The sequence below is a fragment of the Erpetoichthys calabaricus genome, chromosome 4 (assembly GCF_900747795.2).
Source record: "Erpetoichthys calabaricus chromosome 4, fErpCal1.3, whole genome shotgun sequence".
Classification (NCBI taxonomy): Eukaryota; Metazoa; Chordata; class Cladistia; order Polypteriformes; family Polypteridae; genus Erpetoichthys; species Erpetoichthys calabaricus.
Window position 1 is genome coordinate 32,124,054 of NC_041397.2, and position 27,758 is coordinate 32,151,811.

General features: G+C 40.1%; 1 protein-coding gene across 1 annotated transcript in view; it reads left to right on the forward strand.

The window, feature by feature from the left end:
- Positions 1 to 1,511: 1,511 nt before the first annotated feature.
- LOC114650807 (zinc-binding protein A33-like) overlaps positions 1,512 to 27,758 on the forward strand; it is a 31,351-nt gene continuing 5,104 nt past the window's right edge. Inside the window, exons 1-3 of the mRNA XM_051926145.1 lie at positions 1,512 to 2,214; positions 18,904 to 19,137; positions 19,804 to 19,826. Of these exons, the coding sequence (XP_051782105.1) occupies positions 1,597 to 2,214; positions 18,904 to 19,137; positions 19,804 to 19,826 (875 nt within the window). The 5' untranslated portion in view covers positions 1,512 to 1,596. The remainder of the gene's footprint in view (positions 2,215 to 18,903; positions 19,138 to 19,803; positions 19,827 to 27,758) is intronic.

Consider the following 27,758-nt stretch of genomic DNA (forward strand, 5'->3'; position numbering starts at 1 on the left):
AAAAGGAACATTTGAACAAATCCGAACTTTATTTAAAAGCCAAGCAAGATAGTAACATTGCAGGAGTTCACCATTTTTAATCAGGCGACTGGCAGTAGTGGAGTCAGGCACAGAGAAGGTCAGCTGCTGAGAAAGCGTCTCGACTGTTGCAGGGCGGTGAAGCAGGTGACACGCTAATGAAAAAGAGGCACAGGGTTTATTGGTTTTTAAAGACTGCTTCCTTCATTGTGTTTTAACCTCAGTTTTAAAGGATTGCGGCGGCTCTCTCTGTAGCGCTGCCTGTGTTTGTGTGACTCTGTCGCGCTGCCTGTGTGTGCGTGGCTCTCTCTCTCGGGCTGCCTGTGTGTGCCTCTGTCTCTCTCTGGCGCTGCCTCTGTGTGAACCAAGGTTCCACTGAGGTTGACTAATGAAAAGTCAACGTGGCTCAGAGCTGCAAGTGGACTGTGGCGCAGACAAACAGAAATGACGGCATGTTTTCCGAGGCGTCGCGTCCGAGTTGGTGGGCGTGGCTCTGTGATTTTTTTCGTCGTATCCAATGGGCTAAGAGATGGTGGGCGTGGCTCCTTCCCGCGTGCGCCATTGGCGTCTGTCTTGTTGGCGGTTTAGTGAATCCACGCCCCTTCCGGCGTGCTTTCCATGGGTGGCTACTTGTCTCCCGGCTTAGTGAATTATATATATAGATTTTGATATAACACTGTGGGTCTCTTGTAATTATGTAAATAGTATTTACTTAATTTCACCTTTAAAATGTCTTGAAATTTGCATAGTCAAAATAAGGAAATGCCTTATAGATTAGAACCTTAGAACAATTCTGACAAGAACAGGCAATTCAGCTGAACAAGCCCGTTAATCCTATTAACCTAATGTTTCCAAAATGGCATTAAATCTAAATTAGACCATTAAAGTCTTACTCTGTACCAGGCCAGGCCATTCGGTAATTTATTCCATGTGTCTATGGTTCTCTGTGTGAAGAAAACCTTTCTAACATTTTTACGAAGTTCGTCCCTGTGTTCTTGTTGGAGCATTAATAAGTCTTGTGAAGAAGATGGATAACTGCATCCTCCACTCAAATCCTGCACCAAGTCACTGGATTTGAGGAGTTAATAGTTTCTCTTTTAGTCTTGAACACCTGCTAAGATGTCTGGGTTAGACTAGCTGGTGATGGTAATTTTTCGCTGCCTTACTGCTCCTCCTCCTCCAGGGTTCATTCAGTACTTAACACCTGATGATGGTGGGATCGAGTCCAGCCCACGACCCTGTAATAGTGTGTTGCTTTGTGAATTCATACTGTCTTTCTATATTTAAAAGGTATATTTGTTTTGTAATCTGAAGATGTGTGCTTATATTTCTGCTGAGCTTTGCTTACCAATGCTTAAGATCATTTTTCATGCCTAAGATTAAAATATCCATTAATTATTGATATGTTTATTCACGCCTCCCCTCCAGGTCACATTTCTTTTTTTTTTTCTTTTCATACGTGAGTTTTTTCTTACCGGACTTGTTATCAAAGTTGAAGATTCTGTGCTGTCAATGAGAAGAAAATAAACCCAGGCTGTATGGGAAGAACCTCATTTTTTATTTTGGTGCTTTGTAGTCATGGCAGGTATTGTAAAGCCAGTAAACAACCCTAAAGATGAACTAACCTGCTTCATGTGCTTGCAGATATATTCATATCCAGTTTCTCTCAGCTGCACACATAGCTTCTGCCTCAAATGCATCCAAGATCACTTTAAATACAGAGACGACACAGAAAAATACTCCTGCCCAGAATGCTATGCCAAGTTTGAAGAGAAACCAAGGCTGCTGAAGAACACTGACCTTTCTGAGCAGGTGCTTCATCTGGTAAGGGGCCGTGAACAAAGTGTTTTCTGTGACTACTGTTTGGAGGAGGAAGCTCCCGCAACAATGAGCTGCCTGCAGTGTGAAGCCTCCTTCTGTGTGGCACACCTTCGTCCTCACAATGAGAAGGTCTACCTTCAGAGTCACGTCCTGGTCGAGCCAAGTGAAATGATGGCATTGCGGAGATGCAAGGTGCACAGGGAGATGCTGAAGCTCTTTTGCCGTGATCACCGGACATGTATCTGTACACTTTGCAGCCTTGTAGGTGAGCACAAGCAGCACATGGTATGCACAGTTGAAGAAGCAAAGATGGAAGCAGAGGTAAGAGGCAGAATTCTAAAATATAAAACTCATTTCTTTTTCATTTCTGGTATGTTTAGATAAAATAAGAAGCTTAATAATGCTTGGTATGGGACATCTTCAATGTCAGTTTCCTTTGTTCCTTTTTCCTATGGCTGTGTGCGGGGCTTCCTGACTGGCTCCTACATCTCACCAGAAATTGCTCTTCATGCTCCCTTTCTCAGCATCTCATTCTAGCTTGATGGATCTAAAGGCCACACTTGTTCTTGCATAGCTTGCCGCAGATGCATTTCACAATCTTCATCATTGTCATTTTCCTGTTTGCATGTGTCATCACCATTAAATCCATTCTTCTTCCCCCACTTCGGGATCCCCTGGGGGTATTTTCTTTACAGTCTATCTGCAGCTTTCTTGGGTGCCTTCCTCACTATATTATCGTGGTATTCCCCTCAACTTACTCAAGTTCATTACATGATTGGTTTCCTCTCGCACCTTAAAATTAACACACACATGTATAGATATACACACACACACACATACACGCAGACCCTAACCACATAAGTGCCGTTTGAATAACACATACACAGCCTGTCACTCCCTTGCACTTCAAGAGGCTTACTTATCATTGGCACGAACAACGTACAGTATGTTAGATATATCTAAGACCTAAATATTACTTAGGTCTTGAAGAACATATTTAAACATACAAAGACCCAGCACCCTTGGCTATAGGCCATTTATCAACCGATGATGTCTTACATTATCAACCGATGATGTCTTACTTTACCTCACTGTTCTTTCTTGGATGGAGAACCCCTCCTCAGTCTGATAAACCCTGCAGTTGTAAGCGTTTGGCAAACTTCTAAGTGCTCCAGGTCCTCTTAATATTTACTTTATTACTTCAATCACTTGAGATATAAAGACAAAATATAGAAATTTTAAAGCAACATGCTATTTATTAAAGAATAATAATACCAGTAGAAAAAAGCATGAAAAAATTAGAAAAGTCTGTATACAGTATACTGTATATAGTCTTTAGAAAAAGCTTACGGAAAGTGTCAAGGATTGGAAATTGTCCTGGAATGGCTTTAGCAATAGATGTTATTCATGAAATGCTTCCACTGAAAATAATATGAAAACAGTTGCACGCCTCTCTGTCTCCTTTCTGGACATCACTCTTGCCTTCTCCTGACATGGCTGTTTCATCTTCTTTGGTCCCTCGGACAAACCTTCAGGGACACGTGATATTATACACACTTGATTGGGTGGCTGTCAATATGATGGATGACTTCGCTCACGGTTTTTGATCTGTTTATGTTTCTTCGTTTCCCCGGTCATAAAATAATCAATACAGCCTGAGGCATCATCCTGATCTTCTGCTTTGTTTGCAAGCATGTTTTAAGATGATACAATTCAGAAGGAGATAATGCTTTGATGTATTAGTACAATTCAGGAAAAGAAGGTGCTTTGATTTTAAATTGCCCATGCAAGTGTCCTGTGTTTAAGTTTGTTTGGGCAAACTAATAATGAAAATATAGGTATCTATTATTTAAAAAATTGCAGATCTTGCACCACAGGACACTTGCAGAAAACTCAGAACAGGTTGCTAGTCCATCCTGATTCCAAGCTGCCAACTGCATCTCCAGTCATCACCAATTTGTTCTTGGTTGTCTTACTCAACCATTTCCTGGATGTCACTGGCAAAAGCAGATAATCGCTTACTCAATAAATATTGCAGATAAACTGTGATGCATCCTCAGGGATATAACCTGGAGTCCTTGAGTGTTTCGGGTCTTTCAACATCAGATACCCTCATCCAGGCAAGCCAGTCTAGCATGATCAATCCCCGGCCTTGCATCCCAGCAGCAGTTGACCATGGGGCCACCCTCTTTATCCATAGCCTTCTGGTGGTCATTTCTGTAGCATCTGTGATCATCCTAATTGCCTCCTTTTTCAAAAGTCCTACCACACCCAACTGGGTCATAACTTTATAGAGAGACTGGCCTGCGGAGCACACCTGTATTGGCTCACAGCGAGTGTTCCAGCCCTGTCTTACACATTGCTCTACCAGCTCCTGGTACTTACTGAGCTTTCTCTCATATGCCTCCTGCATGTGCTCTTCCCAGGGTATGGTGAGTTCTAATATGATCACCTTTTTTGGAGACGTTCGAGAAGATGATCATGCTTGGATGGAGTCTTGTTAAGGCAGTGTGTTCAGGAAACCTTAGCTGATATTGAAGGGGACATCTGCATTTCAATTACAAAGAAAACAAGAACAAGCACATAAACAGTTTGAATAATAAGCCAAACAAAAGACATAAATAACAATCCCATAGACAAAGTTGAGAGGAGGAAATGAAAACTAAAAAGTCTGAATAGTGTAAGTCGCTCTAATTCAGGCTGTTTATAAGATATGTTATAATTCACTTCATGAGGTCGAAGAGTCAGAAGGCGCCAGACAAAAAACAACAGAAGTGATCTCAAAGTGTCATAAGTAATTCTGTAAAACATTAATAGAAAAACATATCTTGGGGAAAAAAAAATCATAGACAAACTTATAAAACTAGCTGCAACAAAAAATTTGAATTGGATAAGGAGGACACTTTTTACATAAAAATATAATAAATTAGAAAAGCTACAGAACAAAACAGAAACCTAGAAAATACATATAAAGGTAACCGAAAAAAATAAACATTGAGTCCAGATGTGTAACAAAAACAATAAGAAAAAAGTATGTGCAACTAAGACTGAATCAATGCTCACGTTGAAAGTAGAAGACGTCATTCAAAGTAGCTCCATTGTTGTCCAGGGCGAAATTCAAAGTCGGCCATTCTAAGTTTGTGGTAGATGAATGAAAAAAATGGCCACCAATGCATTTCGACAATCAGTTCCTTCATCTGGGTGTGTAATGTAACTAAATAAAATAGATAACCTCCACTTTAATTTATAATGAATATGAATTTTAAAAAACGAGTATGGTATTAAGTTTCCATTCTATTGTATGTGTAAAAATAACATTGTGTTGGAAATATCAACCCATAGGTTTTTTATTGGACTGTAATACTTATGAAATGAAAATCATAAAAAATGTGGAATATGTGAAGGTTGTACTGTAAATACAAAGAGTACCATGCATTACTAATACTAAAGTCAGCGGAGGCTTAGCTATCTCAGCAGGCATCTCGCTTATGAACAAATGTAATGGCCACCCAACTTGTGTAAATCAAACTTTATTATAAATAATATCTTTGTAACAATATTTATATATATATATATATATACTAGGTGGTTACCCCCTGCTCACTTCGCTCACCAACCCCCTTGGCCTGCGCTACGCGCCAGCCACTTCGTGTCTCTTCCGCTGGCATTGTGAAGAGGGGGGCTGAACACACTCCAAGGAGATGTGGTCGCTCCTCCGTAACCCCCTCTTAAATGGTTGATACAATGGGAAACAAATACAGTTTTTTTTTTACCTCCTCTTTGCTCAATCAGCTGCTGGATTGCTGCTGTTGCCGTGCTGCGTGATCTGTATCTCGTGCGGTGCTTCGAACATTTAAAAGCCTCTACAGCAGCTGTCTTTGTCATCTACTCTTTGTCTTTTATTTCAGGCCCCGGGCCCACTGGACTTGAGTTTTTGATATTTTATAGTTTATAATTTAAAAACGGAATAAGAATCTTAAAATCTAACAAAATCACATTAAAGTTCAATAAATTCTGAAAAGAATGATACCAAACATATATATGCGTGACAAAAAAGTGACATAAAAAGTCACATAAAATCGTTGCACTTTTAGGCTTAGGATTTTATATATAGAGAGTATATATATACAGTATATATATATATATGTGTGTGTGTGTGTGTGTGTGTGGGTGTATATTCTTGGGTGTGTATAAATGTGCTATAACCAAAGTGTTTATCACATCACTAAGCACACCTTAACTAAAACAGACTGCTTACCTGTCAAGCTGCGTGTTGTGTCACTTGATAACAGTTCTGTGTTACCTTTCAGTCACATTTTAGGTACATTTTCTTTTTTATTGTGTTTTTAAAGTATTTTTCATGTTTCAATGGAATTTCTGCTATGCTTGTTTATTATTATTTGTTTTTCTGTTTTTATTTATTAGTTTTTTAAGTACTGTGTCTTTAAGTGTTCGCTTCTTCCTTTGGGTTTTGTGAGTGGAAACACCCCAATGTCTCTGCTGAAGGACCCCCTCTGCCTTTATATTCTGACGAGCCTGGAGAGTTGCTCCTTAAGTGGTTCATCGACATTCAAAGAGTGTAATATTTAAGGATTGATTTGCTTTTCTGGATTTTTCTTCTGTTTCTGTAGATTGTGACTTTTGGATGATGTTTTGCTTACTGTGAGTTGCCTTTTTATTTTAACCCTTTTGCCTTGGTTTTTTTTCCTGTCTTTCACTATCGTGTGTGTGTGTGTGTTTTTTGCGATTTTCCAAATTAATATTTATTAAGATTTTGCTTTAGCTTTGTTCTTCCAAGCCAGAAGTTTTTTTGATGGATCTTCTCTATCGAATGTCATTTTGGTGTAATTTTGGGTATTTTTTTGACTTTAAAGCATATTTTGAACTTCATACACCAGCTCTCATTGGGCTTATTAGGCCAGAACCTGCGCATGGAGTCACTTTGGGGCGAGAATACATCCAGGCAGTTTGGTGAAGGAATGGCCTGCATTGTGGGTCTTTGGGAGACCTCATACCCCTTTGCGCCATGTTCGTGACACCCTTCTATAACCAACTAAAATTGGACTCTTTACTGTGTGTTTCATGTGCAACTCTGTATAATCAAGAGAAGAAGCAGTTGGGCATACGTGGGCAAGCATAAAAGATACAAGTAAAGGTGATTAAAAAGCACTAAAAATTGGAAATCAGAAAGGTCTAATGGTGACCTTTTGGCCTCAGTGTTAAAAATAATGTTTGAAGCAAGATTGAAAGCACAGTGGCAGAATCAGGCTTTGACAAATTAGTGAAGACAAGAAGAAAAACAGTTCAGGTCAGTGCTTGAGGCAAACAACAGGTAAGAGCCAATGGTCCTCATGCTGCATACTGACATAGAGTATGTGTCAGCTAGTGTCAGAAAATCATATTAAATTTAGAATTTCTGCTGTGAATAGATAGATAGATAGATAGATAGATAGATAGATAGATAGATAGATAGATAGATAGATAGATAGATAGATAGATAGATAGATAGATAGATAGATAGATAGATAGATAGATAGATAGATAGATAGATAGATAGATAGATAGATAGATACTTTATTAATCCCAATGGGAAATTCACATAAAATGTTCTAGGACAGTGGTTACCAAAGTGTGCGCCGTTGCGCCCTAGGGAACTGCGGCTTCCTCATAGGGGCACCGAGAAATATTACCAAATTTTCATAATTTTATTTCCATTTTCAATTCAATGAGATAGGACATGATATCTGGCAGACCTGATGTAAACAGGTGACTCACTTAGTAATAACTGTTTGCGGAAGCCTCTACAAATGGTTACTAGATGGCGCTCTACAATAGTTTCTTGATTGTTTTACTAGTTTGTCGAACGTTCTCTGTACTTGATGATCATATATAAATAGCTGTCAGTTTTGGGCATTCTCAGTGTTGAATTAGTTTGCAGAGATAGTATCAACTGTATATTGTGATTAAGTCAAGTTTCTGAAGTATTTCTTCTCGTATGTATTTTTAAAAATGTATAAGTTTTTACTAAACAGTAATAAGCGTTGTGAGAGTGAAAATAACGAGGGCACACCGTCAACCAGTGGCAAAGTCAATCACAGTTCATAGAAGCGCAAATATCGAAAATATGATGCCAGTTATTTAAACTATGGTTTTATATTGACAGAAGTCAATGGTGAAGAGAGGCCGCAGTGTGTACTGTGTATGAAAGTTTTGGCACCAGGGTGCATGCTACCAAGTAAGTTGAAATGCCATTTAGAAACCAATCATCCCAGCATGGTTAATAAATCTCGTGACTACTTTACCAGAAAGTTAAAAGAGAGAAATCAACAAAAAGGTAGTTTTTAAGAGCAGGCATCAATACCAAGCAATGCATTGCTAGCATCTTACAAGGTGGCACATAGAATCACACTGACCTCTCTCATTCATGCTGGCTGGTTGGCTCGTCCTCTTTCTTTCATCACAGTGCCGCGCTTTCGCTCTCCAAGCCTTTTTTTATTACCATGCTTCTTTTAACTTCACCTGTTTGTTGTCTGGTACAAATCTTGTTATCGATATTTAACCCACTTCCTATTGTCCAAATGACTTGAAATTTTGCCCACTTACTCACTTCCGATGACAATACATGAATCAATAATCAGTTTCACTAATTGATCAATTAATCCATGTTAATTAAGAAATGAAATTTTCATATGAAGAATAGTTAAAGATTTCACCAATAGATGGCATTAGTAGAATAGAATAGAAATATTGACGGAAGTGTAAAAATGTTGATTACAAAATTATACTAAAACAAACCCAAGACTAAAAAGTTTTAAATAACATATCCATCCATCCATTATCCAACCCGCTATATCCTAACTACAGCCAATGCCAGGACGCAAGGCAGGAAACAAACCCTGGGCAGGGCGCCAGCCCACCGCAGGGCACGCACACACACACACACACACACACTAGGGACAATTTTGAATCGCCAATGCACCTAACCTGCATGTCTTTGGAATGTTGGAGGAAACCGGAGCACCCGGAGGAAGCCCACGCAGACATGGGGAGAACTTGCATACTCCACGCAAGGAGGACCCGGGAAGCGAACCCAGGCCTCTTAACTGTGAGGTAGCAGCGCTACCCACTGCACCACCCTGAAAATAACATATATATAAAAAAATACTTTTTAAAAACCATGCTTATATTAAGTTAAAAAGTGTTTTTCATCAATCAATAAAATCTTAGCAAAAGCGCCCACGCTTTTATTTTACGAGTAACGTATGAGAGACTTATTTTTTACTTTTTAGTACACTTTTTAACTTAATATAAGCGTGGTTTTTAAAAAGTATTTTTATATATATATTACTCCTTTCCTTTTAGTCTCTTTTTTTTCCCTCTCCTTCTGTGCCGGCCCATTTTTATATGGATTCGTGGGTGCAGCGTTTTAATGGCATTGTTCAATTACATTTTTTTGTGATCTTAAATACGTGTTTTATTTCTTTTTACTTAACCCTTTAATTAAAAAGAAAAGATTGGCTATTTTGCAAATTAGAATTTGACCAGGGAAGGGTTGGGTTGTAGAAAGAGGATTGCTTGGGAAAACCTGGATTCAGCAAGGGCGCAGAGAATTGAAAAAGTTTGGGAACCACTGATCTAGTGCAGGGGTGGGCAAACTCATTCCTGGAGGGCCGCAGTGGCCGCAGGTTTTTGTTCCAACCCAGTTGCTTAATTAGAAAACAATCCTTGCCAATAATTACACTTCATGGCTTGTTAGTGCTTTAACTCTGTGATGTCAAGTCATTCTCATATCCTTGATTTTTTTTTCCATTCTAAGGATATCATCCAAATACTTTGAAGTGTAAAACGGATGAGTAATTCTCAATCCTTCACTTTTTTCTCTTCTCTTTCCTTCCAAGTATTTAATTAAACCAAATAGTGCATGATAAATACACACAGGTGTAAAGGGTAACAAACAAAATGGATAACTGCTGGTTTCTTTTGTCATTTGCATCTTATTGCTAATAAGGAGTAATTAAAAACCGAGAATGCAGCTGTTTAAGACTTAATTAAGCAACAAGGGTTCAAAATCTTAATGAGGGAGACAACTAAAATGAAGCAGAAGTGTTTCTAGAGCAGTAAGTGCTTCTTATTAAGCAATTGGGTTGGAACAAAAACCTGCAGCCACTGCGGCCGTCCAGGAATGACTTTGCACACCCCTGGTCTAGGAGATGCTGCTAATGTTCAAATCATATGTTTCTTTAATGAAGGTACACAAATGTCAGTTATTCGAATGAAAATCTGTCTGCAGCTTTGGCATTTCATTAAATGGACACCCATGCTTGCACATTTTATAAACTGTTCAGAAAACACAGAGAATTTGACTGACTTTCACAGTATTATGAAGAGGAAAATGTGTAAGTGCTGATACAAGTTCCAATGAGTACTGGAAACGATAAAGGAAATTATACTAGAAAATACACTGTAGCCTTCAAAAGACTTAGGATTACTGTAATGTTCCAAAAGGATCCAAGTGGTTTAAAACCAGAATAGTGTATCTCAGACCTGTGTAGAGTGTTTTGAAGGATTATTAAACACGTCCATGTGGGGTTCTTCTATGGCAGGGGTTCTTAACCTGAGGTCCGTGGACCCATAGGGGGTTCATAGATAAGTTTCAGGGGTCCATGAGAGTCAGATAAAAAATAACATTTATATGCACTACACAGCCTTCTCATTGAAATAAAGTAGATAATGAGAGAGCAGATGTAGTAGTAATAGTAGTATGAAACATAGTAGTAGTAGATCTGTTTTAATTTGCACAAGAGGATTGTATTTCGTAATTACAATGAGTGGCCATTACTGTTTGAATAAAAAAGAGTTATTTTTTCAAATTGTTTACTTTAAAATTTAATAATACTTTGTGTATGTCATATATGTATTAGACAATCAAATCTCAATAAATAAAGTACATTGTATTAAGTGTATGCAAAGTTGTGCTTATGTGAATATTTCTGGTGAAGGGGGACCAAAGCTTTCATAGGATTCTTAAAGAAGTCTGTGACTCAAAAAAGGTGAAGAATCACCGTTCTATGTCTTCTGTGCTTTTGCACCCATAACTCAAACAAGTGTATAATAAGCTGAGGTTCATTCTGTCCCTAACATCCTAAACCAGACAAGCTGTTTAGGAAAAAGGATGGGAGGAAGGACGGTTTAATGGATAAGAGCTCTGACTGTGTTTGCTTAAAAAAAATATGGAAGTCAGAAATGGGTAATTGTTAATTCAATGTTAAAGGGACATTTTTTTATACACAATTTCATAAAAAGGATTGTTGATTTGAACAAAACAGAACATTCTTATTGTAGCAAGCAATAAGTCTGGGAATTTGTTGAAAACATAATGTAGAGTATATTTGTCCCGTTTGGACAAATTGTATTCACATTTTTTAAAATGTGCAGGCGTTCTGTCTTTTCTTTTAGAAAGCTGTGCATCCATTTTTCATGTCACACTTTCTCATGAATTAACAACCACTTACCCCTGAATGGTAAAACCATTTGAGAATGATATGTGACGTTGCCTTGGCAACCTCCAAGAGCACTGTCACATTTTGGGATGCTGATGAGTAATGTTATTATAAGCTCTAGCTGGGCTGGAATTACTAATACAGTTACTTGGTGGAATTTTACAGCAGAAAGACTAGGCAAAAAAAATAATAAATAAATAAAATAAAAAGTGTTTGTACCTGCGATAATCTGCCTTTAATCATCATTTTACAGGCGTCTCTGACTGAATATTTGAAAGAGTTCAGCACAAAGAGGATAAAAACCAAAGCAGCAATAAACAGCCTCAGACAGCTAAACTCCCATACACAGGTAAAATATTATTTGTTTTAGGCACTGAAATATCAATCACACGTTCTTCACTTGTGCATAAGGGATTCTCTTTTTTTTTCTTGAAAAATTATTAATATTTTTTAGTAATACTTGTATGTAATATTTATGTGTTTGCCAGACTCATTTGAATTATTGCTGTGAAGTGTTTCAATCAACAACTTTCAGAATTTATGTGATGTACTGATATGACACCATCAAGATGACCCATAATTCTGCAGTGTTTCACACTTCCCGGTCCAGGGTTGGCTTCTGCGTTGCACCCAATGCTTCCAGGGGAGTCTGCACGTTTTTATGTTGTTGCATTGCATTTAATATACTTAGGACATGGAGGACTATCATAAATATTAAATATTAAAAGAAAGATGAAGGTGCTTGTGTACACAGGGCCTTGTGCTATCATTTGGAATACTGATGGTAGTTCATGCCAAGCTCAATGAAGATGGCAGTCCAAGTGGACTTTTCCTAAGAAGAGACTGCAAGATTGAATAGTTTACTGATGTTAAGTGAGAAACAATTCTCTGTTAAAGTGGGTACCATTAATTCATTTGATTGAAATATTTAAAAAATGTAATTGACAAATAGCTCCACTTTTGGGGGCACGATAGTACAACAATTAATGTTCAAGGCTCCGGGTTCATAGCTCCACTCATTTTTGTGTAATGTTTTCAAATCCTCTCTTGTCTCTCCAAAATTTTTTTCCAAGTCCAACCAAATTCTCAAAGACATGATGCAACGGCATTTGAATGTATGGATTTGTTTACTAAATACATTGTGTGGCGCAGTGGTAGTGCTGCTGTTTCACAGTAAGGAGACCAGGGTTTGTATTCCACGTCCTCCCCGTGTAGAGTTTGCATGTTCTCTCAGTGTGTGTTTCCTCCAAGTGCTCCAGTTTCCTTCCACAGTCCAAAGACATGCAGGTTCAGCGGATTGGCGATACTAAACTGGCCTGCGTATGTGTGGGTGCATGTGCCCTGCGATGGACTGGCACCCTGTCCAAGGTTTGTTCTCTGCCTTGTGCCCTATGCTAACTTTGATAGGCTGCGCACCCTGTTCATTACAAAGGGGGTCATGTAAAGGCTGGCTGACAAAATCAGTTTTTCCTATATTGAGTCCCAAATGTGGGGTGAGTGATAGGATCCATTTTTGTAGTGATGAGCAAAACTGCAAATTTTTGTTTTGCTTACAGCTTTGCAAAATTGATACTTAAATTTATTCCACACGAGATTTTAGAACCACAATACTCACTAGAATTTTAGGAGGGAATATTAAAAGTTCTGCGGTGGGCTGGCACCCTGCCTGGGGTTTGTTTCCTGCCTTGCACCCTGTGTTGGCTGGGATTGGCTCCAACAGACCCCCGTGACCCTGTGTTCGCATTCAGCGGGTTGGAAGATGGATGGATGGATATTAAAAGTTTTTTGGCTTTGAAAGTTAGGAATATTAATCCCTAACACCTCATTCATGCTTCCACATTTACGTTCATTTTTTCCGCCACTGCAATCCACAGCATCAGTTCTAATTCGTGGCTCTCGTTCACATCACTGCAGAGGTGCACAGGGCAGTTTTTGCTTTTACAAATGTGGATGCTGCTATATATTTTTCTTATGAAGATACACCTGAATGCATTATCATGGATATTACTGCATTATCTCACACAGAAAAACACAACACAAGGGAATCTGTCTCAGTCTGTCACCCTTTCCTGATGAGGCTGAGGATACGTATGCTTCAGATGCCATGGAGGAACGTATCGGTGTGCTGGCTCATCATTGTCCAATTTTCATTTGCAAAATCTCTAACTTGCTCATGCTAAAGGATACATTTTGATTAAAGAATATACAGTCATATGAAAAAGTTTGGAAACCCCTCTTAATTTTTTGGATTTTTGTTTATCATTGGCTGAGCTTTCAAAGTAACATCTTCCTTTTAATATATGACATGCCTTATGGACAGTAGTATTTCAGCAGTGACATTAAGTTTATTGGATTAACAGAAAATATGCAATATGCATCATAACAAAATTAGACAGGTGCATAAATATGGGCACCCTAACAGAAATATTACATCAATACTTAGTTGAGCCTCTTTTTGTAAATCTAACAGCCTCTAGACGATGTCCTCCTATACCCTTTGATGAGTGTCTGGATTCTGCATGGAGATATTTTTGACCATTCTTCCATACAAAATCTCTCCAGTTCAGTTTAATTTGATGGCTGCCAAACATGGACAGCCTGCTTCAAATCATCCCATAGATTTTCGATGATATTCAAGTCAGGGGACTGTGACAGCCATTCCAGAACATTGTACAGTACTTCTCCCTCTGCATGAATGCCTTTGTAGATTTCCAACTGTGTTTTGGGTCATTGTCTTGTTGGAATATCCAACCCCTGCGTAACTTCAACTTTGTGACTAATACTTGAGCATTATCCTGAAGAATTTGTTGATATTGGGTTGAATTTATCCGACCCTTGACTTTAACAAGAGCCACAGTCCCTGAACTAGCCACACAGCCCCACAGCATGATGGAACCTCCACCAAATTTGACAGTAGGTAGCAGGTGTTTTTCTTGGAATGCGGTGTTCTTCTTCTGCCATGCAGAGCGCTTTTTCTTATGACCAAATAACTAAATTTTTGTCTCATCAGTCCAAAGCACTTTGTTCCAAAATGAATCTGGCTTGTCTAAATGAGCATTGGCATACAACAAGCGACTCTGTTTGTGGCGTGAGTACAGAAAGGGCTTCTTTCTCATCACCCTGCCAAGCAGATGTTCTTTGTGCAAATTGCGCTGAATTGTAGAACGATGTACAGATTCACCATCTGCAGCAAGATGTTCTTGCAGGCCTTTGGAGATGATCAGTGGGTTGTCTGTAACCATTCTCACAATCCCGCACATATGCCACTCCAGTATTTTTCTTGGTATTTTCATATGACTGTATTTAAGGCACCATTTTTTTAAAAGGTGCAAATATATTTTCAATATACATTTTTTTAAGTAAATCCCATACATTAAACATTTTGTGTTTTAGAAGAATCTACCTGAAATACCCAGCGTTGCAATTGTTCGAGAAAAATATAATTGAATAAAACTACAACTTTAAAAATAAAAATAAATTAACAAACAATGAAGACTCACTAATGAGCTTGTCTTGCAGTCTTGTATGTATGTTATCATCCAGCTGACACTCGGAACCGGCCAACTCTATTTAATTTGAAAAGCAACAGGGGTGCGGTGGTGCTCAAATATAAAGAATGCAGGCAGTCACCTCCCGTTCACCCTATGGTGGTCGTTCTGAGAGTCAACTGGATGATAACATGCAGGTGGGTTAGAGTTGATTTGACCCTACAGTATTTTTAGTCGACCAATGAGGAACATGTGTACCAAGTTTCATGAAAATTGCTTCAGCCGTTCAGAATGATGCTGGAACATACAAACATATATACACACATACATACATTGACTTTTATATATGGATATTTACGATTTTCTGCATACGATGATCTCAGCCTTACATTGTCTCCAGGATTTGGTGCTATATTCTAAGTAAGTGTGGCAGAACTGGGTTTCTAATTATTAAACATAATGAGAAGTCATGGAAGGCTAACTAAAAAGATTACAATATACAAACTTTCGAGGCAACTCAGGCTGCTTCTTCAGGCAACATGGAATTCTCATTACACCCATAATGGCTAACACTGTACAACACCCTAGTACTATAATTATTAGACGGTAATTAATGGTAGCTTGCTGGGCAGAGCAACACATAGGGTGAAGAATTAGGGCAGAATTTCAGCTCTGTGACTAACCAAATCAGTACATTATACTCTATGAGCTTATGATACATATACTCCCAACTTAGCAGTAGAATAGAAAGTTAGAAGGCATTATACCTCCTTCTTTTTTAGGCCTTTGAAGAATTAATCATCTTTTTTTAAGAAAGATCTTCACACAAACCAAAATATACACTTGCAAAAATATGGCATATTATATACTGTATACACCGATCAGCCACAATAATAACACCACTGACAGGAAATGTGATTACCTCATTACAGTGGCACCTGTCTAGGGGTGGGATATATCAGGTGATGTGTTCAAACAGGAAAAAAGGGCAAACATAAGGAAAAAATAATATAGTTCAAAAAATATGAAAAAACGTTAATCACGTACACCTGAAATCAGTCCTGTCTAAATTTTACAAAAATGTCAGTTTCCCCGAAAGGGAGAATAATAGAGGGAGCAAGACTACGCCAACATTTCACATGCTTATGGAGCTGCTGCACTGCCACACTGTGATTTTTCAGATCTCGTGTCCCCGCTTTTCACACCAGCCTAGGACAGTAATCAGCTATAAAAACAGTCCAAATGTTTTACTAAGGGGAAGCCACCTCAGCACTGCAGGACCGTTTCGATGTCACAGATTGGAGTGTGTTTGCTCAGGGTGCAGAGCTAGAGGAATATACATTTAAAGTTCTTTCTTACATAAACATTTGTGTTGCGTAGCAAAGATGGTAAAAGTGTTTCCTAGTGTAGTGTGTGGCTGGGACGCCTCCACGCTGGAAGGACCAGGGGAGCAAGCGTGGCCAGAGTGTTACCTCCCCCGGCATACTACATGGACTCCCGCAGGGCTTCATGGGAGTTGGAGTTTGGTGCAACCCTGTTGAGATCCACGGGCGCCACCAGGGAGTACAGCAGTAGGATCTGCTGGGCCCTTTTGGGCAATTCTTCTGCCACACCTGGCAGTCCTGCTGGAAACTAGGTAATCAAGCACCTGGAGCACTTCTGGGAGAGAGAGAGAAGGAAGACTTGTGTATAGTGCTTGTGCTGGGAACTGTACTGTATTTGTGGGAAACGGGGGAAGGCGTTTCCCACGAGGTAAAAAAGAAAATAAAAAACTCCGTGTGTGCCGCTTGTCTGTGTCAGGTTGAGGTGGCGGTGCCAGCCTGGTGGTCCACACTAGTTATAATCACCTGGGCTGAATAATGAAATACAGACTTTGTTCAGGGCACAGGATGAAGCATTTAAATCTGGAGACTACAAGGAAGCGTGAGGGAGGTTGAAGAATTGTGTTGCAAAGTGCAAGTACAAAGAAGTGCATTAAGGGGGATTTTAATAACATCAACTACCAGGATAATGTTGATGGGCATAAAGACGATCATCAGCTCGATAGTAAGGACAGTTCAATTTTTAAAGACTCCAATAGCAACAACACACTCTCCCAGACACTCTGAACTGGTTCTTCGCTCGTTGTGACTGTCCGAATGGAGAAATCAACATCCATGATGGAACTTTAGAGATGGCCCAGACTGTAAGATTACATCAGCATGAGGTCACATCCACTCTGCATAGCTTGACATCAGCAAAGCAGCTGGGGCAGATGGGGTCAAGGGACAAGTGTTGAAGGCTTGCGCAGACCAAATAGCTGAGGTGTTTACCTGCATTTCTAACATCTCATTAGAAAAAGCTGTGGTCCCTATGTGCCTTAAGTCAACCACAAGAAAAGCAAAATCACTCCCCTCTGCAATGAATGGTAAACTTCTTTTGTGCCACCATTGAGAGCACCCTGTGCTAGTGCTGTATAGTGTGATATGCCAGCTAAAATATGAAAGAATTACATCATGTGGTGAAGATGGCACAATGAGTACAATCTCAGTACTAGAGGATATTTATACTGGTCAACTTCAGAAAAAATTGCTAGTGGTATTATTAAAGGTCCAACACATCCTGGACATGGATTGTTTGCCCCCTTCCCTCTGGTTAATTAAAAGCAGAACAAATAAATTCAGGGACAGTTTCTATCCAAGAGCCATCATCTCTGTAACCCCTCCACTACTCAAGATTGATAAAAGAGATTGGCTGTTGTGCATTGTGTTCTGTAATTTAGTGTTACCTCTTGTCTCATGTTTCATGTGTATATCTGTTTTTTAATTTATATATTTATTATGTTGTCTTAGAGAAAGTGCCAAATAAAAATGTTGTTGTTTTTAACTACAATAATAATAAAGATTATCTATCTATCTATCTATCTATCTATCTATCTATCTATCTATCTATCTATCTATCTATCTATCTATCTATCTATCTATCTATCTATCTATCTATCTATCTATCTATCTATCTATCTATCTATCTATCTGTCTATCTATCTATCTGTCTATCTATCTATCTATCTATCTATCTATCTATCTATCTATCTATCTATCTATCTATCTATCTATCTATCTATCTATCTATCTATCTATCTATCATGACCACAAGACACAACTGCACAGACACAAGTCCCTAGTTCAGGTCAAAGGTTAATTATAATAAAGTACCTTAAAAAGGCTTCTTTTCAGTATAATAACCTTCAGATCACAATCACAATCCCTTTTCTCTTCTTTTTTCCATCTTTTTTCTTCTCCACATCTCCCAGGCAAGCATTGTCCTTCTTCCATCTGGGGGAGGGAGAGCAACTCCTTTTTTATCCAGGACCCAAGCGTACTTCCAGTGTTAGGGCATATCTCATTAGAAGTAGTTCTGGGTCAAGCAGAAGTCTCTGAAATTAGGGAGCATAAATGCCTGCAGAACCCCCTGGTATCACCCATGGAGTCTAACAAGCCTGCTCCATGGCCCCACAATTCAAAGCATGCCCTGCAGGTGTCCATTTGTGTACAGAGGCCCAGTGATGCTGCCATGTAGGAAAAGGAGTCATTTGCAATTCCTCAATGATGTTATCCTCCTGGACAGGTAAGGGTCCTTTATCCAACCCTGCCAATTTCATGGCAAAGACAGGACGTCTCTTGCCTTTTCTTTCTCCTGGATGTCAGCCCAGACATGCTGCTAATGAATATCTATCTATCTATCTATCTATCTATCTATCTATCTATCTATCTATCTATCTATCTATCTATCTATCTATCTATCTATCTATCTATCTATCTATCTATCTATCTATCTATCTATCTATCTAAAAATACTAAAAATATTAGAAGAAAAGAGATACTGCTGTTGCAGAATGTTGTTTTCTGCCAAACACAGAAGCAAAGATTTCTAATTCTTTAAACAAATTAAGTTATTTTTTTTACAAAATATAATGCGGTATTTGTGATTTTAACTTGTAACCATAAGAGGCTGATTAACTTAAGATGTCTTTTTAAAAATCAAATAAAAAAATAATGAAAGGTGCTCTCACCACTTGTCTGTTGCCCTTTATGCAGAATGCGTATTCAGCCTTCCATGACCAGGCAGTTCATCACTATAAAGGCATTAAAGCTGTACTTGAAGAGGATGAAGTGTTGACACTTCGGTTCATTGATTCAGAACGGCAAGTTGCGATAAATTTCATTGAAAACCAAACCAAAGAAAAAGTCGAAGAACTGGATGACATCGAGAGAACTATACAGCAGATCCATATCATTTTAAATCAGACAGATGCTGTAAGGTTTCTGAAGGTAACTAAGGTTTTTCCCACTACCTTCCCTGTCTTATCACTTAAAGGAGAAAAACTGTTAATGAGTGCTTAAAAGCGTGCCCCAGAAACTGAGAAAAAAAGGATGAAATATGACTCTGTCAAACGTGAATACTCAGCCAGCCTGTTGGTGTTTTTAAGTGCCTTTAGTTTTGTATACAACTTTAATTCTAATGTTTAATTTATAGTGATGCATTCTTTCTTTTTAGGGTTAATCCTGAGATGTAGGTGTAAAACCATACTGTGAAGACTCCCAATTTTTAATAGTTCTGTTGAAGCTTCCCTTTATTACCAGAATATTACCACTTCATGTTTTATTTCGACACAGTAGTTTTTCACTGAAAGTATCTTTAATAAAGAAAACTTGTACAAAATACCAAAGGGCACATTAAATTTCCTGATTTGTGTCTGAAGAAGCAGTTAAATAAAATCTCAGGCTATTTTTAAGAGGTGAGTCAAAGATCGGGAGAGTGTAAGGTGTCATATCATTATCTATATTTACTCAGAATGATGCCTTTTCTTCCAGAGGATTATCTGAGTATAGTAATTTATATTTTGAAATCTCCATCTGTTCTACTTGTTGTTCCTATCTGTGCTAAAATTAAACCATATTCTATTGTAATTCATCTCTTTCATCTTTCATTTACAGGGTTCCAACTGCAATTCACATAGGTAAGCCAAAGAAACAATAGTGATAACAGCAATATTGTCCTAAAGTTTAATATATTCTTAGGTAATTCATTGTCTAATATAATACTTTGGGTCAAACAAAGCCCAGAGCACCAGGCACTTATTTTTTAAGTTTTCCATTTTCTGGTGAAGTACGCAATTTTGTACCAAAGAGGTTAATAAGGAAACTTGTGATGAGAATAGAACCTTCAGCATAACACTGCTTACCGTATATATTCACGTATAAGTCGGGTAATGAAACCAAAAAATCAGTCATAAAATCAGACCCTGACTTATACGCCCGTTCAAAAATACGACACTTCATTTGTTTTTTGTTTTTACATCTTCTTGCCTCCTTCAATCTCACACCAGGACACTCAGACACATCGAAATTTGTTGCAGCAGCGCAGTTACTAATTTATTTCGCTACTTCAACGACATTTAATTTAAAACCAGCTTCATATTTTCTTCTGATTGAACGCTCCATCATAGATAAGGGATGCTCTTATGATAAAGGTGTATGAAGTTGTGAGATACAAAAAACACAAATTAGTGCAAACGTTGCTTTAGAATAGTTTGGATATTACCGTGTGGTCACATAGGCACGATACATAGGAAAAAAAGGCAGTGTGCCCCGTGGTTACTCTCTCAGGTGGGCGCTAGCATATCATAATCTCTTAGACCAACAGCATGAGTTTTCCGCATTCAACTTATACAACTGACATTGTAAAATACCAGAAATTATATGCTAAAATTAAGTCCCGACTTATCCGTGGGAGAACTTATCCGCGAGTATATATGGTAATAATATTTTTCATCACATCGTGTTTCCAAAATATCAATAAACTTTACATTCTGCTGCGATTTCATCTAAAAAGTTCCATGTACCCATAAAACTGCATGTGAAGACTTCCCTATTTTTTTTTTCAAAATTTTATCCTTAACTAACTACCTTTAAAGCCTCCTTCATTGTTGTCAGACAGCTGTACTTTTGAACACTTCCATTCTGTCATTTCTGAGTCATCTGAGTTATCTTGATGGAATACTCCACTCAAAAATTAAATTAATCTGTTACTCACATCGTGATTGTATTGATGGCTGAGTAAAACTTTTAATGTCATGGAGAATGAAGAACACAAAATACCTGATAGAATGGACTTTAATGGAGATCTAGCTTGAGCAACAGCAAACAAAATCAAATCATCCATAAAAAATAGAAACCTTTCAAATGACTTGTGTCACATAATCCATACTTCAGTTATCCAGTCATATGTTCACTAATATAGAAAACATGAGAGTGAAGTGTGCTCAATCAGGACTGATGACCCATCTCTCCCCTCATTTGTTGGTCACACAGCAGTACTTCAGGGTTTTTCTTCAACTGTTGAATCTGCACTTTTAAACCGACCTTCTGCTTGTTCAGGCATCTCTGATATGCGAGGTATACATGTTTCACTCACTTTGTTCAATTTTTACTCTCTTATTGTACACATCTCTTATGACGTTTGTCTGGACTCTGCTATGATTTCTCTGAAAGTCAGGTTTGTTTAGGATTACACCAAACGCATTCAGGTGTTGACCAAAACTACAATACTGAGACACCCTTTGGAAAGGGTGCTACCCAGAAAACCCTGGTCTGACTGCATGAAATACTCTGCATTATGTGTGACATTCTGGATGCTGTGGTAGTCACATTGAGGATTGGCTGTCAGTAATTGAGCACTCTCATTGATAGCATAATGCAGGGCCATTTCTGGGCATAGGCTGTCTAAGCAAGCGCCTCAGTCGCCCTCTCATAATCAGGACACATTATTGCCGTCTTCTGTAGACATTCCTTTTATTATCTTGTTTAGAAAAAAATGTCCATACTTGACCATAGCACAAACAAATGTTGATGTTGTGCAAGGAACAATCTTTGTTCTGTTGCATACACTAGTGCAGGCATCAAGCTAGGCAGCTCATGTGACGTGCGACCTTTTCGCTACCTGAGTGCCTCACCAGGAGTCAGGACTCACCCGCCGGCCTTCCCACGTGATGTGCAACCTGTCAGATGGCCACACAGCTGGGTCCCAGTCCCCTCCTCCTCCTGTTCAAGAGCACCACTGCAGGGTGAGTGACAGCTGTGAGCGACTAAGTGAGTGACTTTGTGAGTAACTGAGTCTAGGCAGCTTCTTTATCGCCACTGCCTGCATGGCTGGTTCCTCGGGTCTGGAGATACTCAGATGAGTGAGTGAGCTTGAGGAGAGGAAGTATTTGAGGCAGGAGCACTCACACTTCAATAGGGACACAGTGGCCACTACACCACCAGGGATGTTTAAACAATACATACACTCCAGGGGGACATTACACACCACGCAAAAAGACCCTGGTGGTGATGCTACAGTGACCAGTCAGACCTTGATGGGAAAGCACTGGCACAAGAAATGGAAGTTTTCCTGCATTTTCTTAAATCTAACATGACCAAACTGGGGCTATTATCTTTCTTGCAAGAAACTAATTTACATAAAATATATCCAAATATGTGGATAGCCCTCAGAATTGCAGCAATTGCTTCCATAACTCCATCTCAGTGGCCTTGCAATGATTAGCATTAACAGACACGTGTCTAGGAATATAATATAATGATGTTATAAATGATTTTGCTCCAAGTCAATGCAAGTCTGATTTTAAAAAGACTTTTATTTGCAATGTTAAGTCCCTCCATTTACCAGCAACGTGATTCTAATGTTATTTATTTGTTATTTCTCTGGAGCCTGTTAAAGACAGGGATGTGCGGTCAGGGGAGGCTGGCACAGCCTCACCTGTCATCATTTAAAGTAAAAAAACTAATAATGATAACATAAAACTAATTTGTCCACCGGTCTGTGCTATGAATTTGTTTTCTGTATGATTTCAATAGTTGTGATCATTTTTATAGTCAAAATCGCTGAATTTGCCCACTTCCTGTTCAAATACGGGGAGAAACGTGAGGAGGTGCAGCACCAACGAGCCTCACCTCACCTGGGACTGCGCTCTCCATCACACACTGGGTTGATGCCTGCAATTGGCACGTGCCTGTTGCTGTCTCTCTGTATGTCGCCAATATAATGTTTCCAGACATGTTTATTATAAACCTGACTTTCCACAGTCTGGCTAATATCTTTAATGAATGTGTGTGACATATTTAGTCTTGCTGATCGGACATAAAACCGCAGTGAAAGGGCACAAGGCGAGGCAACAGGTGCTCGTTGCTGCTGTTCTTCTACACAGAGGCGCCAATAAGTTAGCAATATCAGAAAGTCAAGTGCACTGCAGCCGTCCGTTTATTTTTATTTGTTGTTCCGACTGACTGCCAAAATGGAAGATTAAGATTTTTAAAACAAAAGGAAAATAAGGAGTACTTTTACAAGAAGTGACAGAGATTTTCGTGGAGAAGGATAGGTGCATGGACTTCATTTACAAATAAAGGTAAGACCATAAATGGTTTTCAATTTTATAAAAAAAAGTGGGATCAGACTAAGAAAAAAAATCCAATACTTAAAATCTAAATTTTGACTTTAAATAAAATATTCTTTTGTTTTTCTTGTTATCCTTTTGTTGGACAGTCTGTATTAAATTGATTAAAGCATCAGAATTAAAAATTTTAAAAAACAACTAAATATTTCAATTAAGGTCAAAATTGAAATCCGTTTTTTTTGTACACCACTCTGTACTTTTATTTGTATTGAATAACTGTGAATTGAGCAATTACAACGGCAAATTTAGAAAACGTGGAGGGTGAGGAGCACATGTGCTTTCTCTGCTCTCTATCCCCGCTATAAATGTAACATTCTTTCTTAATCAAATATGTACCTTACTTATCTGTGTGTAAAGAATGCTGATGAGATATGAAACATAAACAGTAGTCAACGTGAATGCTGCCAGTTGAAGAGTGAATAAGCTTCTCGTTGGGGTTCATGTATTTGTAAACTGACTGAAGGAGTCCGTGCCTCACCAGCCATGAACCTCACTGCACGTCACTGGTTAAAGAAGTTATTTACATGCAAAGTGGTTCTATTTTGTTACTTTATTGTTCTATATAAATTTTTAATGTTTTGGTACATGCACAGTTTACTTGGGTTTCCTCCCACAGTCCAAAGATATGCAGGTTAGGTGCATTGGCGATCCTAAATTGTCCCTAGTGTGTGCTTGGTGTGCGTGTATGTGTGTGTGAGTGGGTGTGTGTGTGTGTGTGTGCCCTGCGGTGGGCTGGCGCCCTGCGCTGGGTTTGTTCCTGCCTTGCGCCATGTGCTGGCTGACTGACTGACTGGCAGTTTACATGCAAATTAGTTATATTGTTATGTTATTATTATTACTCTATTTACATGTATTTATTTTTTAATTAAATAAGTGAGTAACCTCTGTTAGTGGCATATTGTGTGTGTGTGTGTGTGTGTGTGTGTGTGTGTGTGTGTGTGTGTGTGTGTGTGTGTGTGTGTGTGATGGTGTGAGGGGGGGGCATATTTGGGGCCTGCAAAAACTGGTCAGTCATTAAGATGATGGTTGGAATGAAAACTTGCAGCCGCTGTGGCCCTCCAGGACCAGAAATGGAGACCCCTGCTCTGTATGTCCATCCATCCATTTTCCAACCCGCTGAATCCGAACACAGGGTCACGGGGCTCTGCTGGAGCCAATCCCAGCCAACACAGGGCACAAGGCAGGAACCAATCCTGGGCAGGGTGCCAACCCACCGCAGGACACACACAAATACACCCACACACCAAGCACACACTAGGGCCAATTTAGAATCGCCAATCCACCTAACCAGCATGTCTTTAGACTGTGGGAGGAAACCGGAGCGCCCGGAGGTGGCCATGGCGGCACGGTGGCACAGTGGGTTGCACTGCTGCCTCGCAGTTGGGAGACCTGGGGATCTGGGTTTGCTTCCCGGGTCCTCCCTGCATGTTCTCCCCGTGTCTGCGTGGGTTTCCTCCGGGCTCTGTATGTTTATTTGACAATCTGATGCTTTGTCTGTCACTGCCTTCTGTAAAGCTTGCTAAATTCTTTTGATCCACGTGTTTCTAACATTGCAGTGTAATGTTCTATTTTTCTAAGGTTATTTTATCAAGGATGGTGTCCCACCTTGCGTCTACTGATTTTGATTTTCTACTGAGTCAACTCATTGACTCAGGCGCCAACGCGAGTGGCAGCCTTTCCAGCAGCTCCATGTACGACTTTATCTTTCTACATTTTTATCTATTTCACTGTTCACTCTTACAACTTTCTTTTATGTGGACTCGTTCCCTGGACACTTTTTACTACTTGGACATGGATTTTTATACGCCGAGACTTGTCTATTCAGGCAGTCAACTTCAAGCGCTGAGAACAAATGCCCGCGCCGGTGTGGTTCCCTATTTACCTGACGAGGTAAGAAAGTGGTATCATGGCAGCAGAGCCGGAGCTAAGCTAAAGGAGAAGCAGCTTACGAGAAAATGGTGATATAAGCCTTCGGTGCCTTCTGTGATCCTAGGAAATGTGAACTCAATAAGATCGATGAACTGGCCACGCTGGTAAAAAATGTCAGGACCTACAGAGAATGCAGTTTGTTGTGTTTTTGTGAAACATGGCTAACAACTAATATCCCAGATGCTAACGTGGAGCTACCCGGGTTTAGCACAGTTAGAGCGGACAGAGACACAAATACCTGCAGGAAGCAGAAAGGAGGAGGACTCACTCTCTATGTGAATACAAGGTGGCGCAATTCTGGACTTGTAAATGTCAAAATCTCCACTTGCTGCAGGGACATCGAACTGTTGGCTGTAAGTTTGCGTCCCAATTATTTGCCCAGAGAGTTTGGACACGTCATTGTTGTTATTGTATACATCCCACCTCGGGCGGACATGGAGATAGCGGGTGACATCATCCATTCTGCTGTTGTGCTAATCGCTTCAGCCATGTAATGCTGGACAAAACATTACCTGCCTTCTCCCAGTATGTGGATTGTAACACCCAGGGAAATAGGACTATTGACCTACTGTAGGCAAAAGTTAGAGATGCATACAGCGCCACCCCGCTGCCTGTGCTTGGGAAAGCAGATCATAACCTGGTTCTGCTTCAGCCTCATTACAAATCAAGAGTGAGGGTCCTACCTACAACCACACGCTCATTCAGGAAGTGGACCCCTGAGGCAGAGCAGGCTCTGAGAGACTGCTTTGGAACTACGGACTGGGATATCCTGCAGGGATCATATAGTGAGAACATTGAGGAGGTTGTTGACTGCACTACTGAATACATCAACTTCTGTATGGACATTGTAGTTCCAGTAAGAACAGTACGTTGCTATGCTAACAACAAGCCATGGATTACAAGTGACATCAAGGGTCTTTTGAAGCAGAAGAAAAGGGCTTTTAAAGGCGGTGATCAGCATGAGCTCAAGCGCGTGCAGAAGGAACTCCAAGTCCAGCTCAGGGCGGCGAAGAAGCAGTACAGGAGAAAGCTGGAGCAGAAGTTGCAGAATAACAGCATGAAGAAAGTGTGGGATGGGATGAAGATCATCACTGGCTGCAGCTCGAAGCGGGGTGCCACCATCGAGAGAAATGTGGAGAGAGCAAACCAGATGAACAACTTCTTTAACAGGTTTGACCACCCTAACTCACTCTCACCTCGGAGTACTGCATCCTCCACCCCTCCTTCTGCTGATACCAGCATAGGAGAGAGTCTACCCCCCACCCACAATTACAACAGCCCAGGTAAGCAGAGAGCTGAGAAGACTTCGTGCCAGCAAAACAGTGGGTCCAGATGGAGTATCGGCACGACTGTTGAAGGCCTGTGCGTTGGAGCTGGGGAGTCCTCTACAGCGCATCTTCAACCTGAGCCTGGAACAGGGGAGAGTCCCAAAACTTTGGAAAACATCTTGCATCACCCCAGTCCCAAAGGTATCATGTCCTAGTGAGGTGAATGACTTCCGGCCTGTCACTCTGACGTCACATGTGATGAAGACCATGGAGCGGCTGCTGCTTCACCACCTGAGGCCACAGGTCCGCCACGTCCTTGACAGTCTGCAGTTCGCATACCAGGAGAAGGTGGGAGCGGAGGATGCCATCATCTACATGCTACACCGATCCCTCTACCACTTGGACAGAGGCAGTGGTGCTGTAAGAATTATGTTTCTGGACTTCTCTAGCGCCTTCAGCACCATCCAACCTCTGTTCCTTAGGGACAAGCTGACAGAGATGGGAGTAGATTCATACCTGGTGGCATGGATCGTGGACTATCTTACAGACAGACCTCAGTATGTGCATCTCGGGAACTGCAGGTCTGACATTGTGGTCAGCAACACAGGAGCGCCGTAGGGGACTGTACTTTCTCCGGTCCTGTTCAGCCTATATACATCGGACTTCCAATACAACTCAGAGTCCTGCCACGTGCAAAAGTTCGCTGACGACACTGCTATTGTGGGCTGCATCAGGAGTGGGCAGGAGGAGGAGTATAGGAACCTAATCAAGGACTTTGTTAAATGGTGCGACTCAAACCACCTACAACTGAACACCAGCAAAATCAGGAGCTGGTCGTGGATTTTAGGAGGACCAGGCCCCTCCTGGACCCCATGATCATCAGAGGTGACTGTGTGCAGAGGGTGCATACCTATAAATACCTGGGAGTGCAGCTGGGTGATAAACTGGACTGGACTGCCAATACTGATGCTCTGTGTAAGAAAGGACAAAGCCGACTATACTTCCTTAGAAGGCTGGCGTCCTTCAACATCTTCAATAAGATGCTGCAGATGTTCTATCAGATGGTTGTGGTGAGTGCCCTCTTCTACGCAGTGGTGTGCTGGGGAGGCAGCATAAAGAAGAAGGACGACTCACACCTGGACAAACTGGTGAGGAAGGCAGGCTCTATTGTAGGCATGGAGCTGGACAGTTTGACATCTGTGGCAGAGCGACGGGCGCTGAGCAGGCTCCTGTCAATCATGGA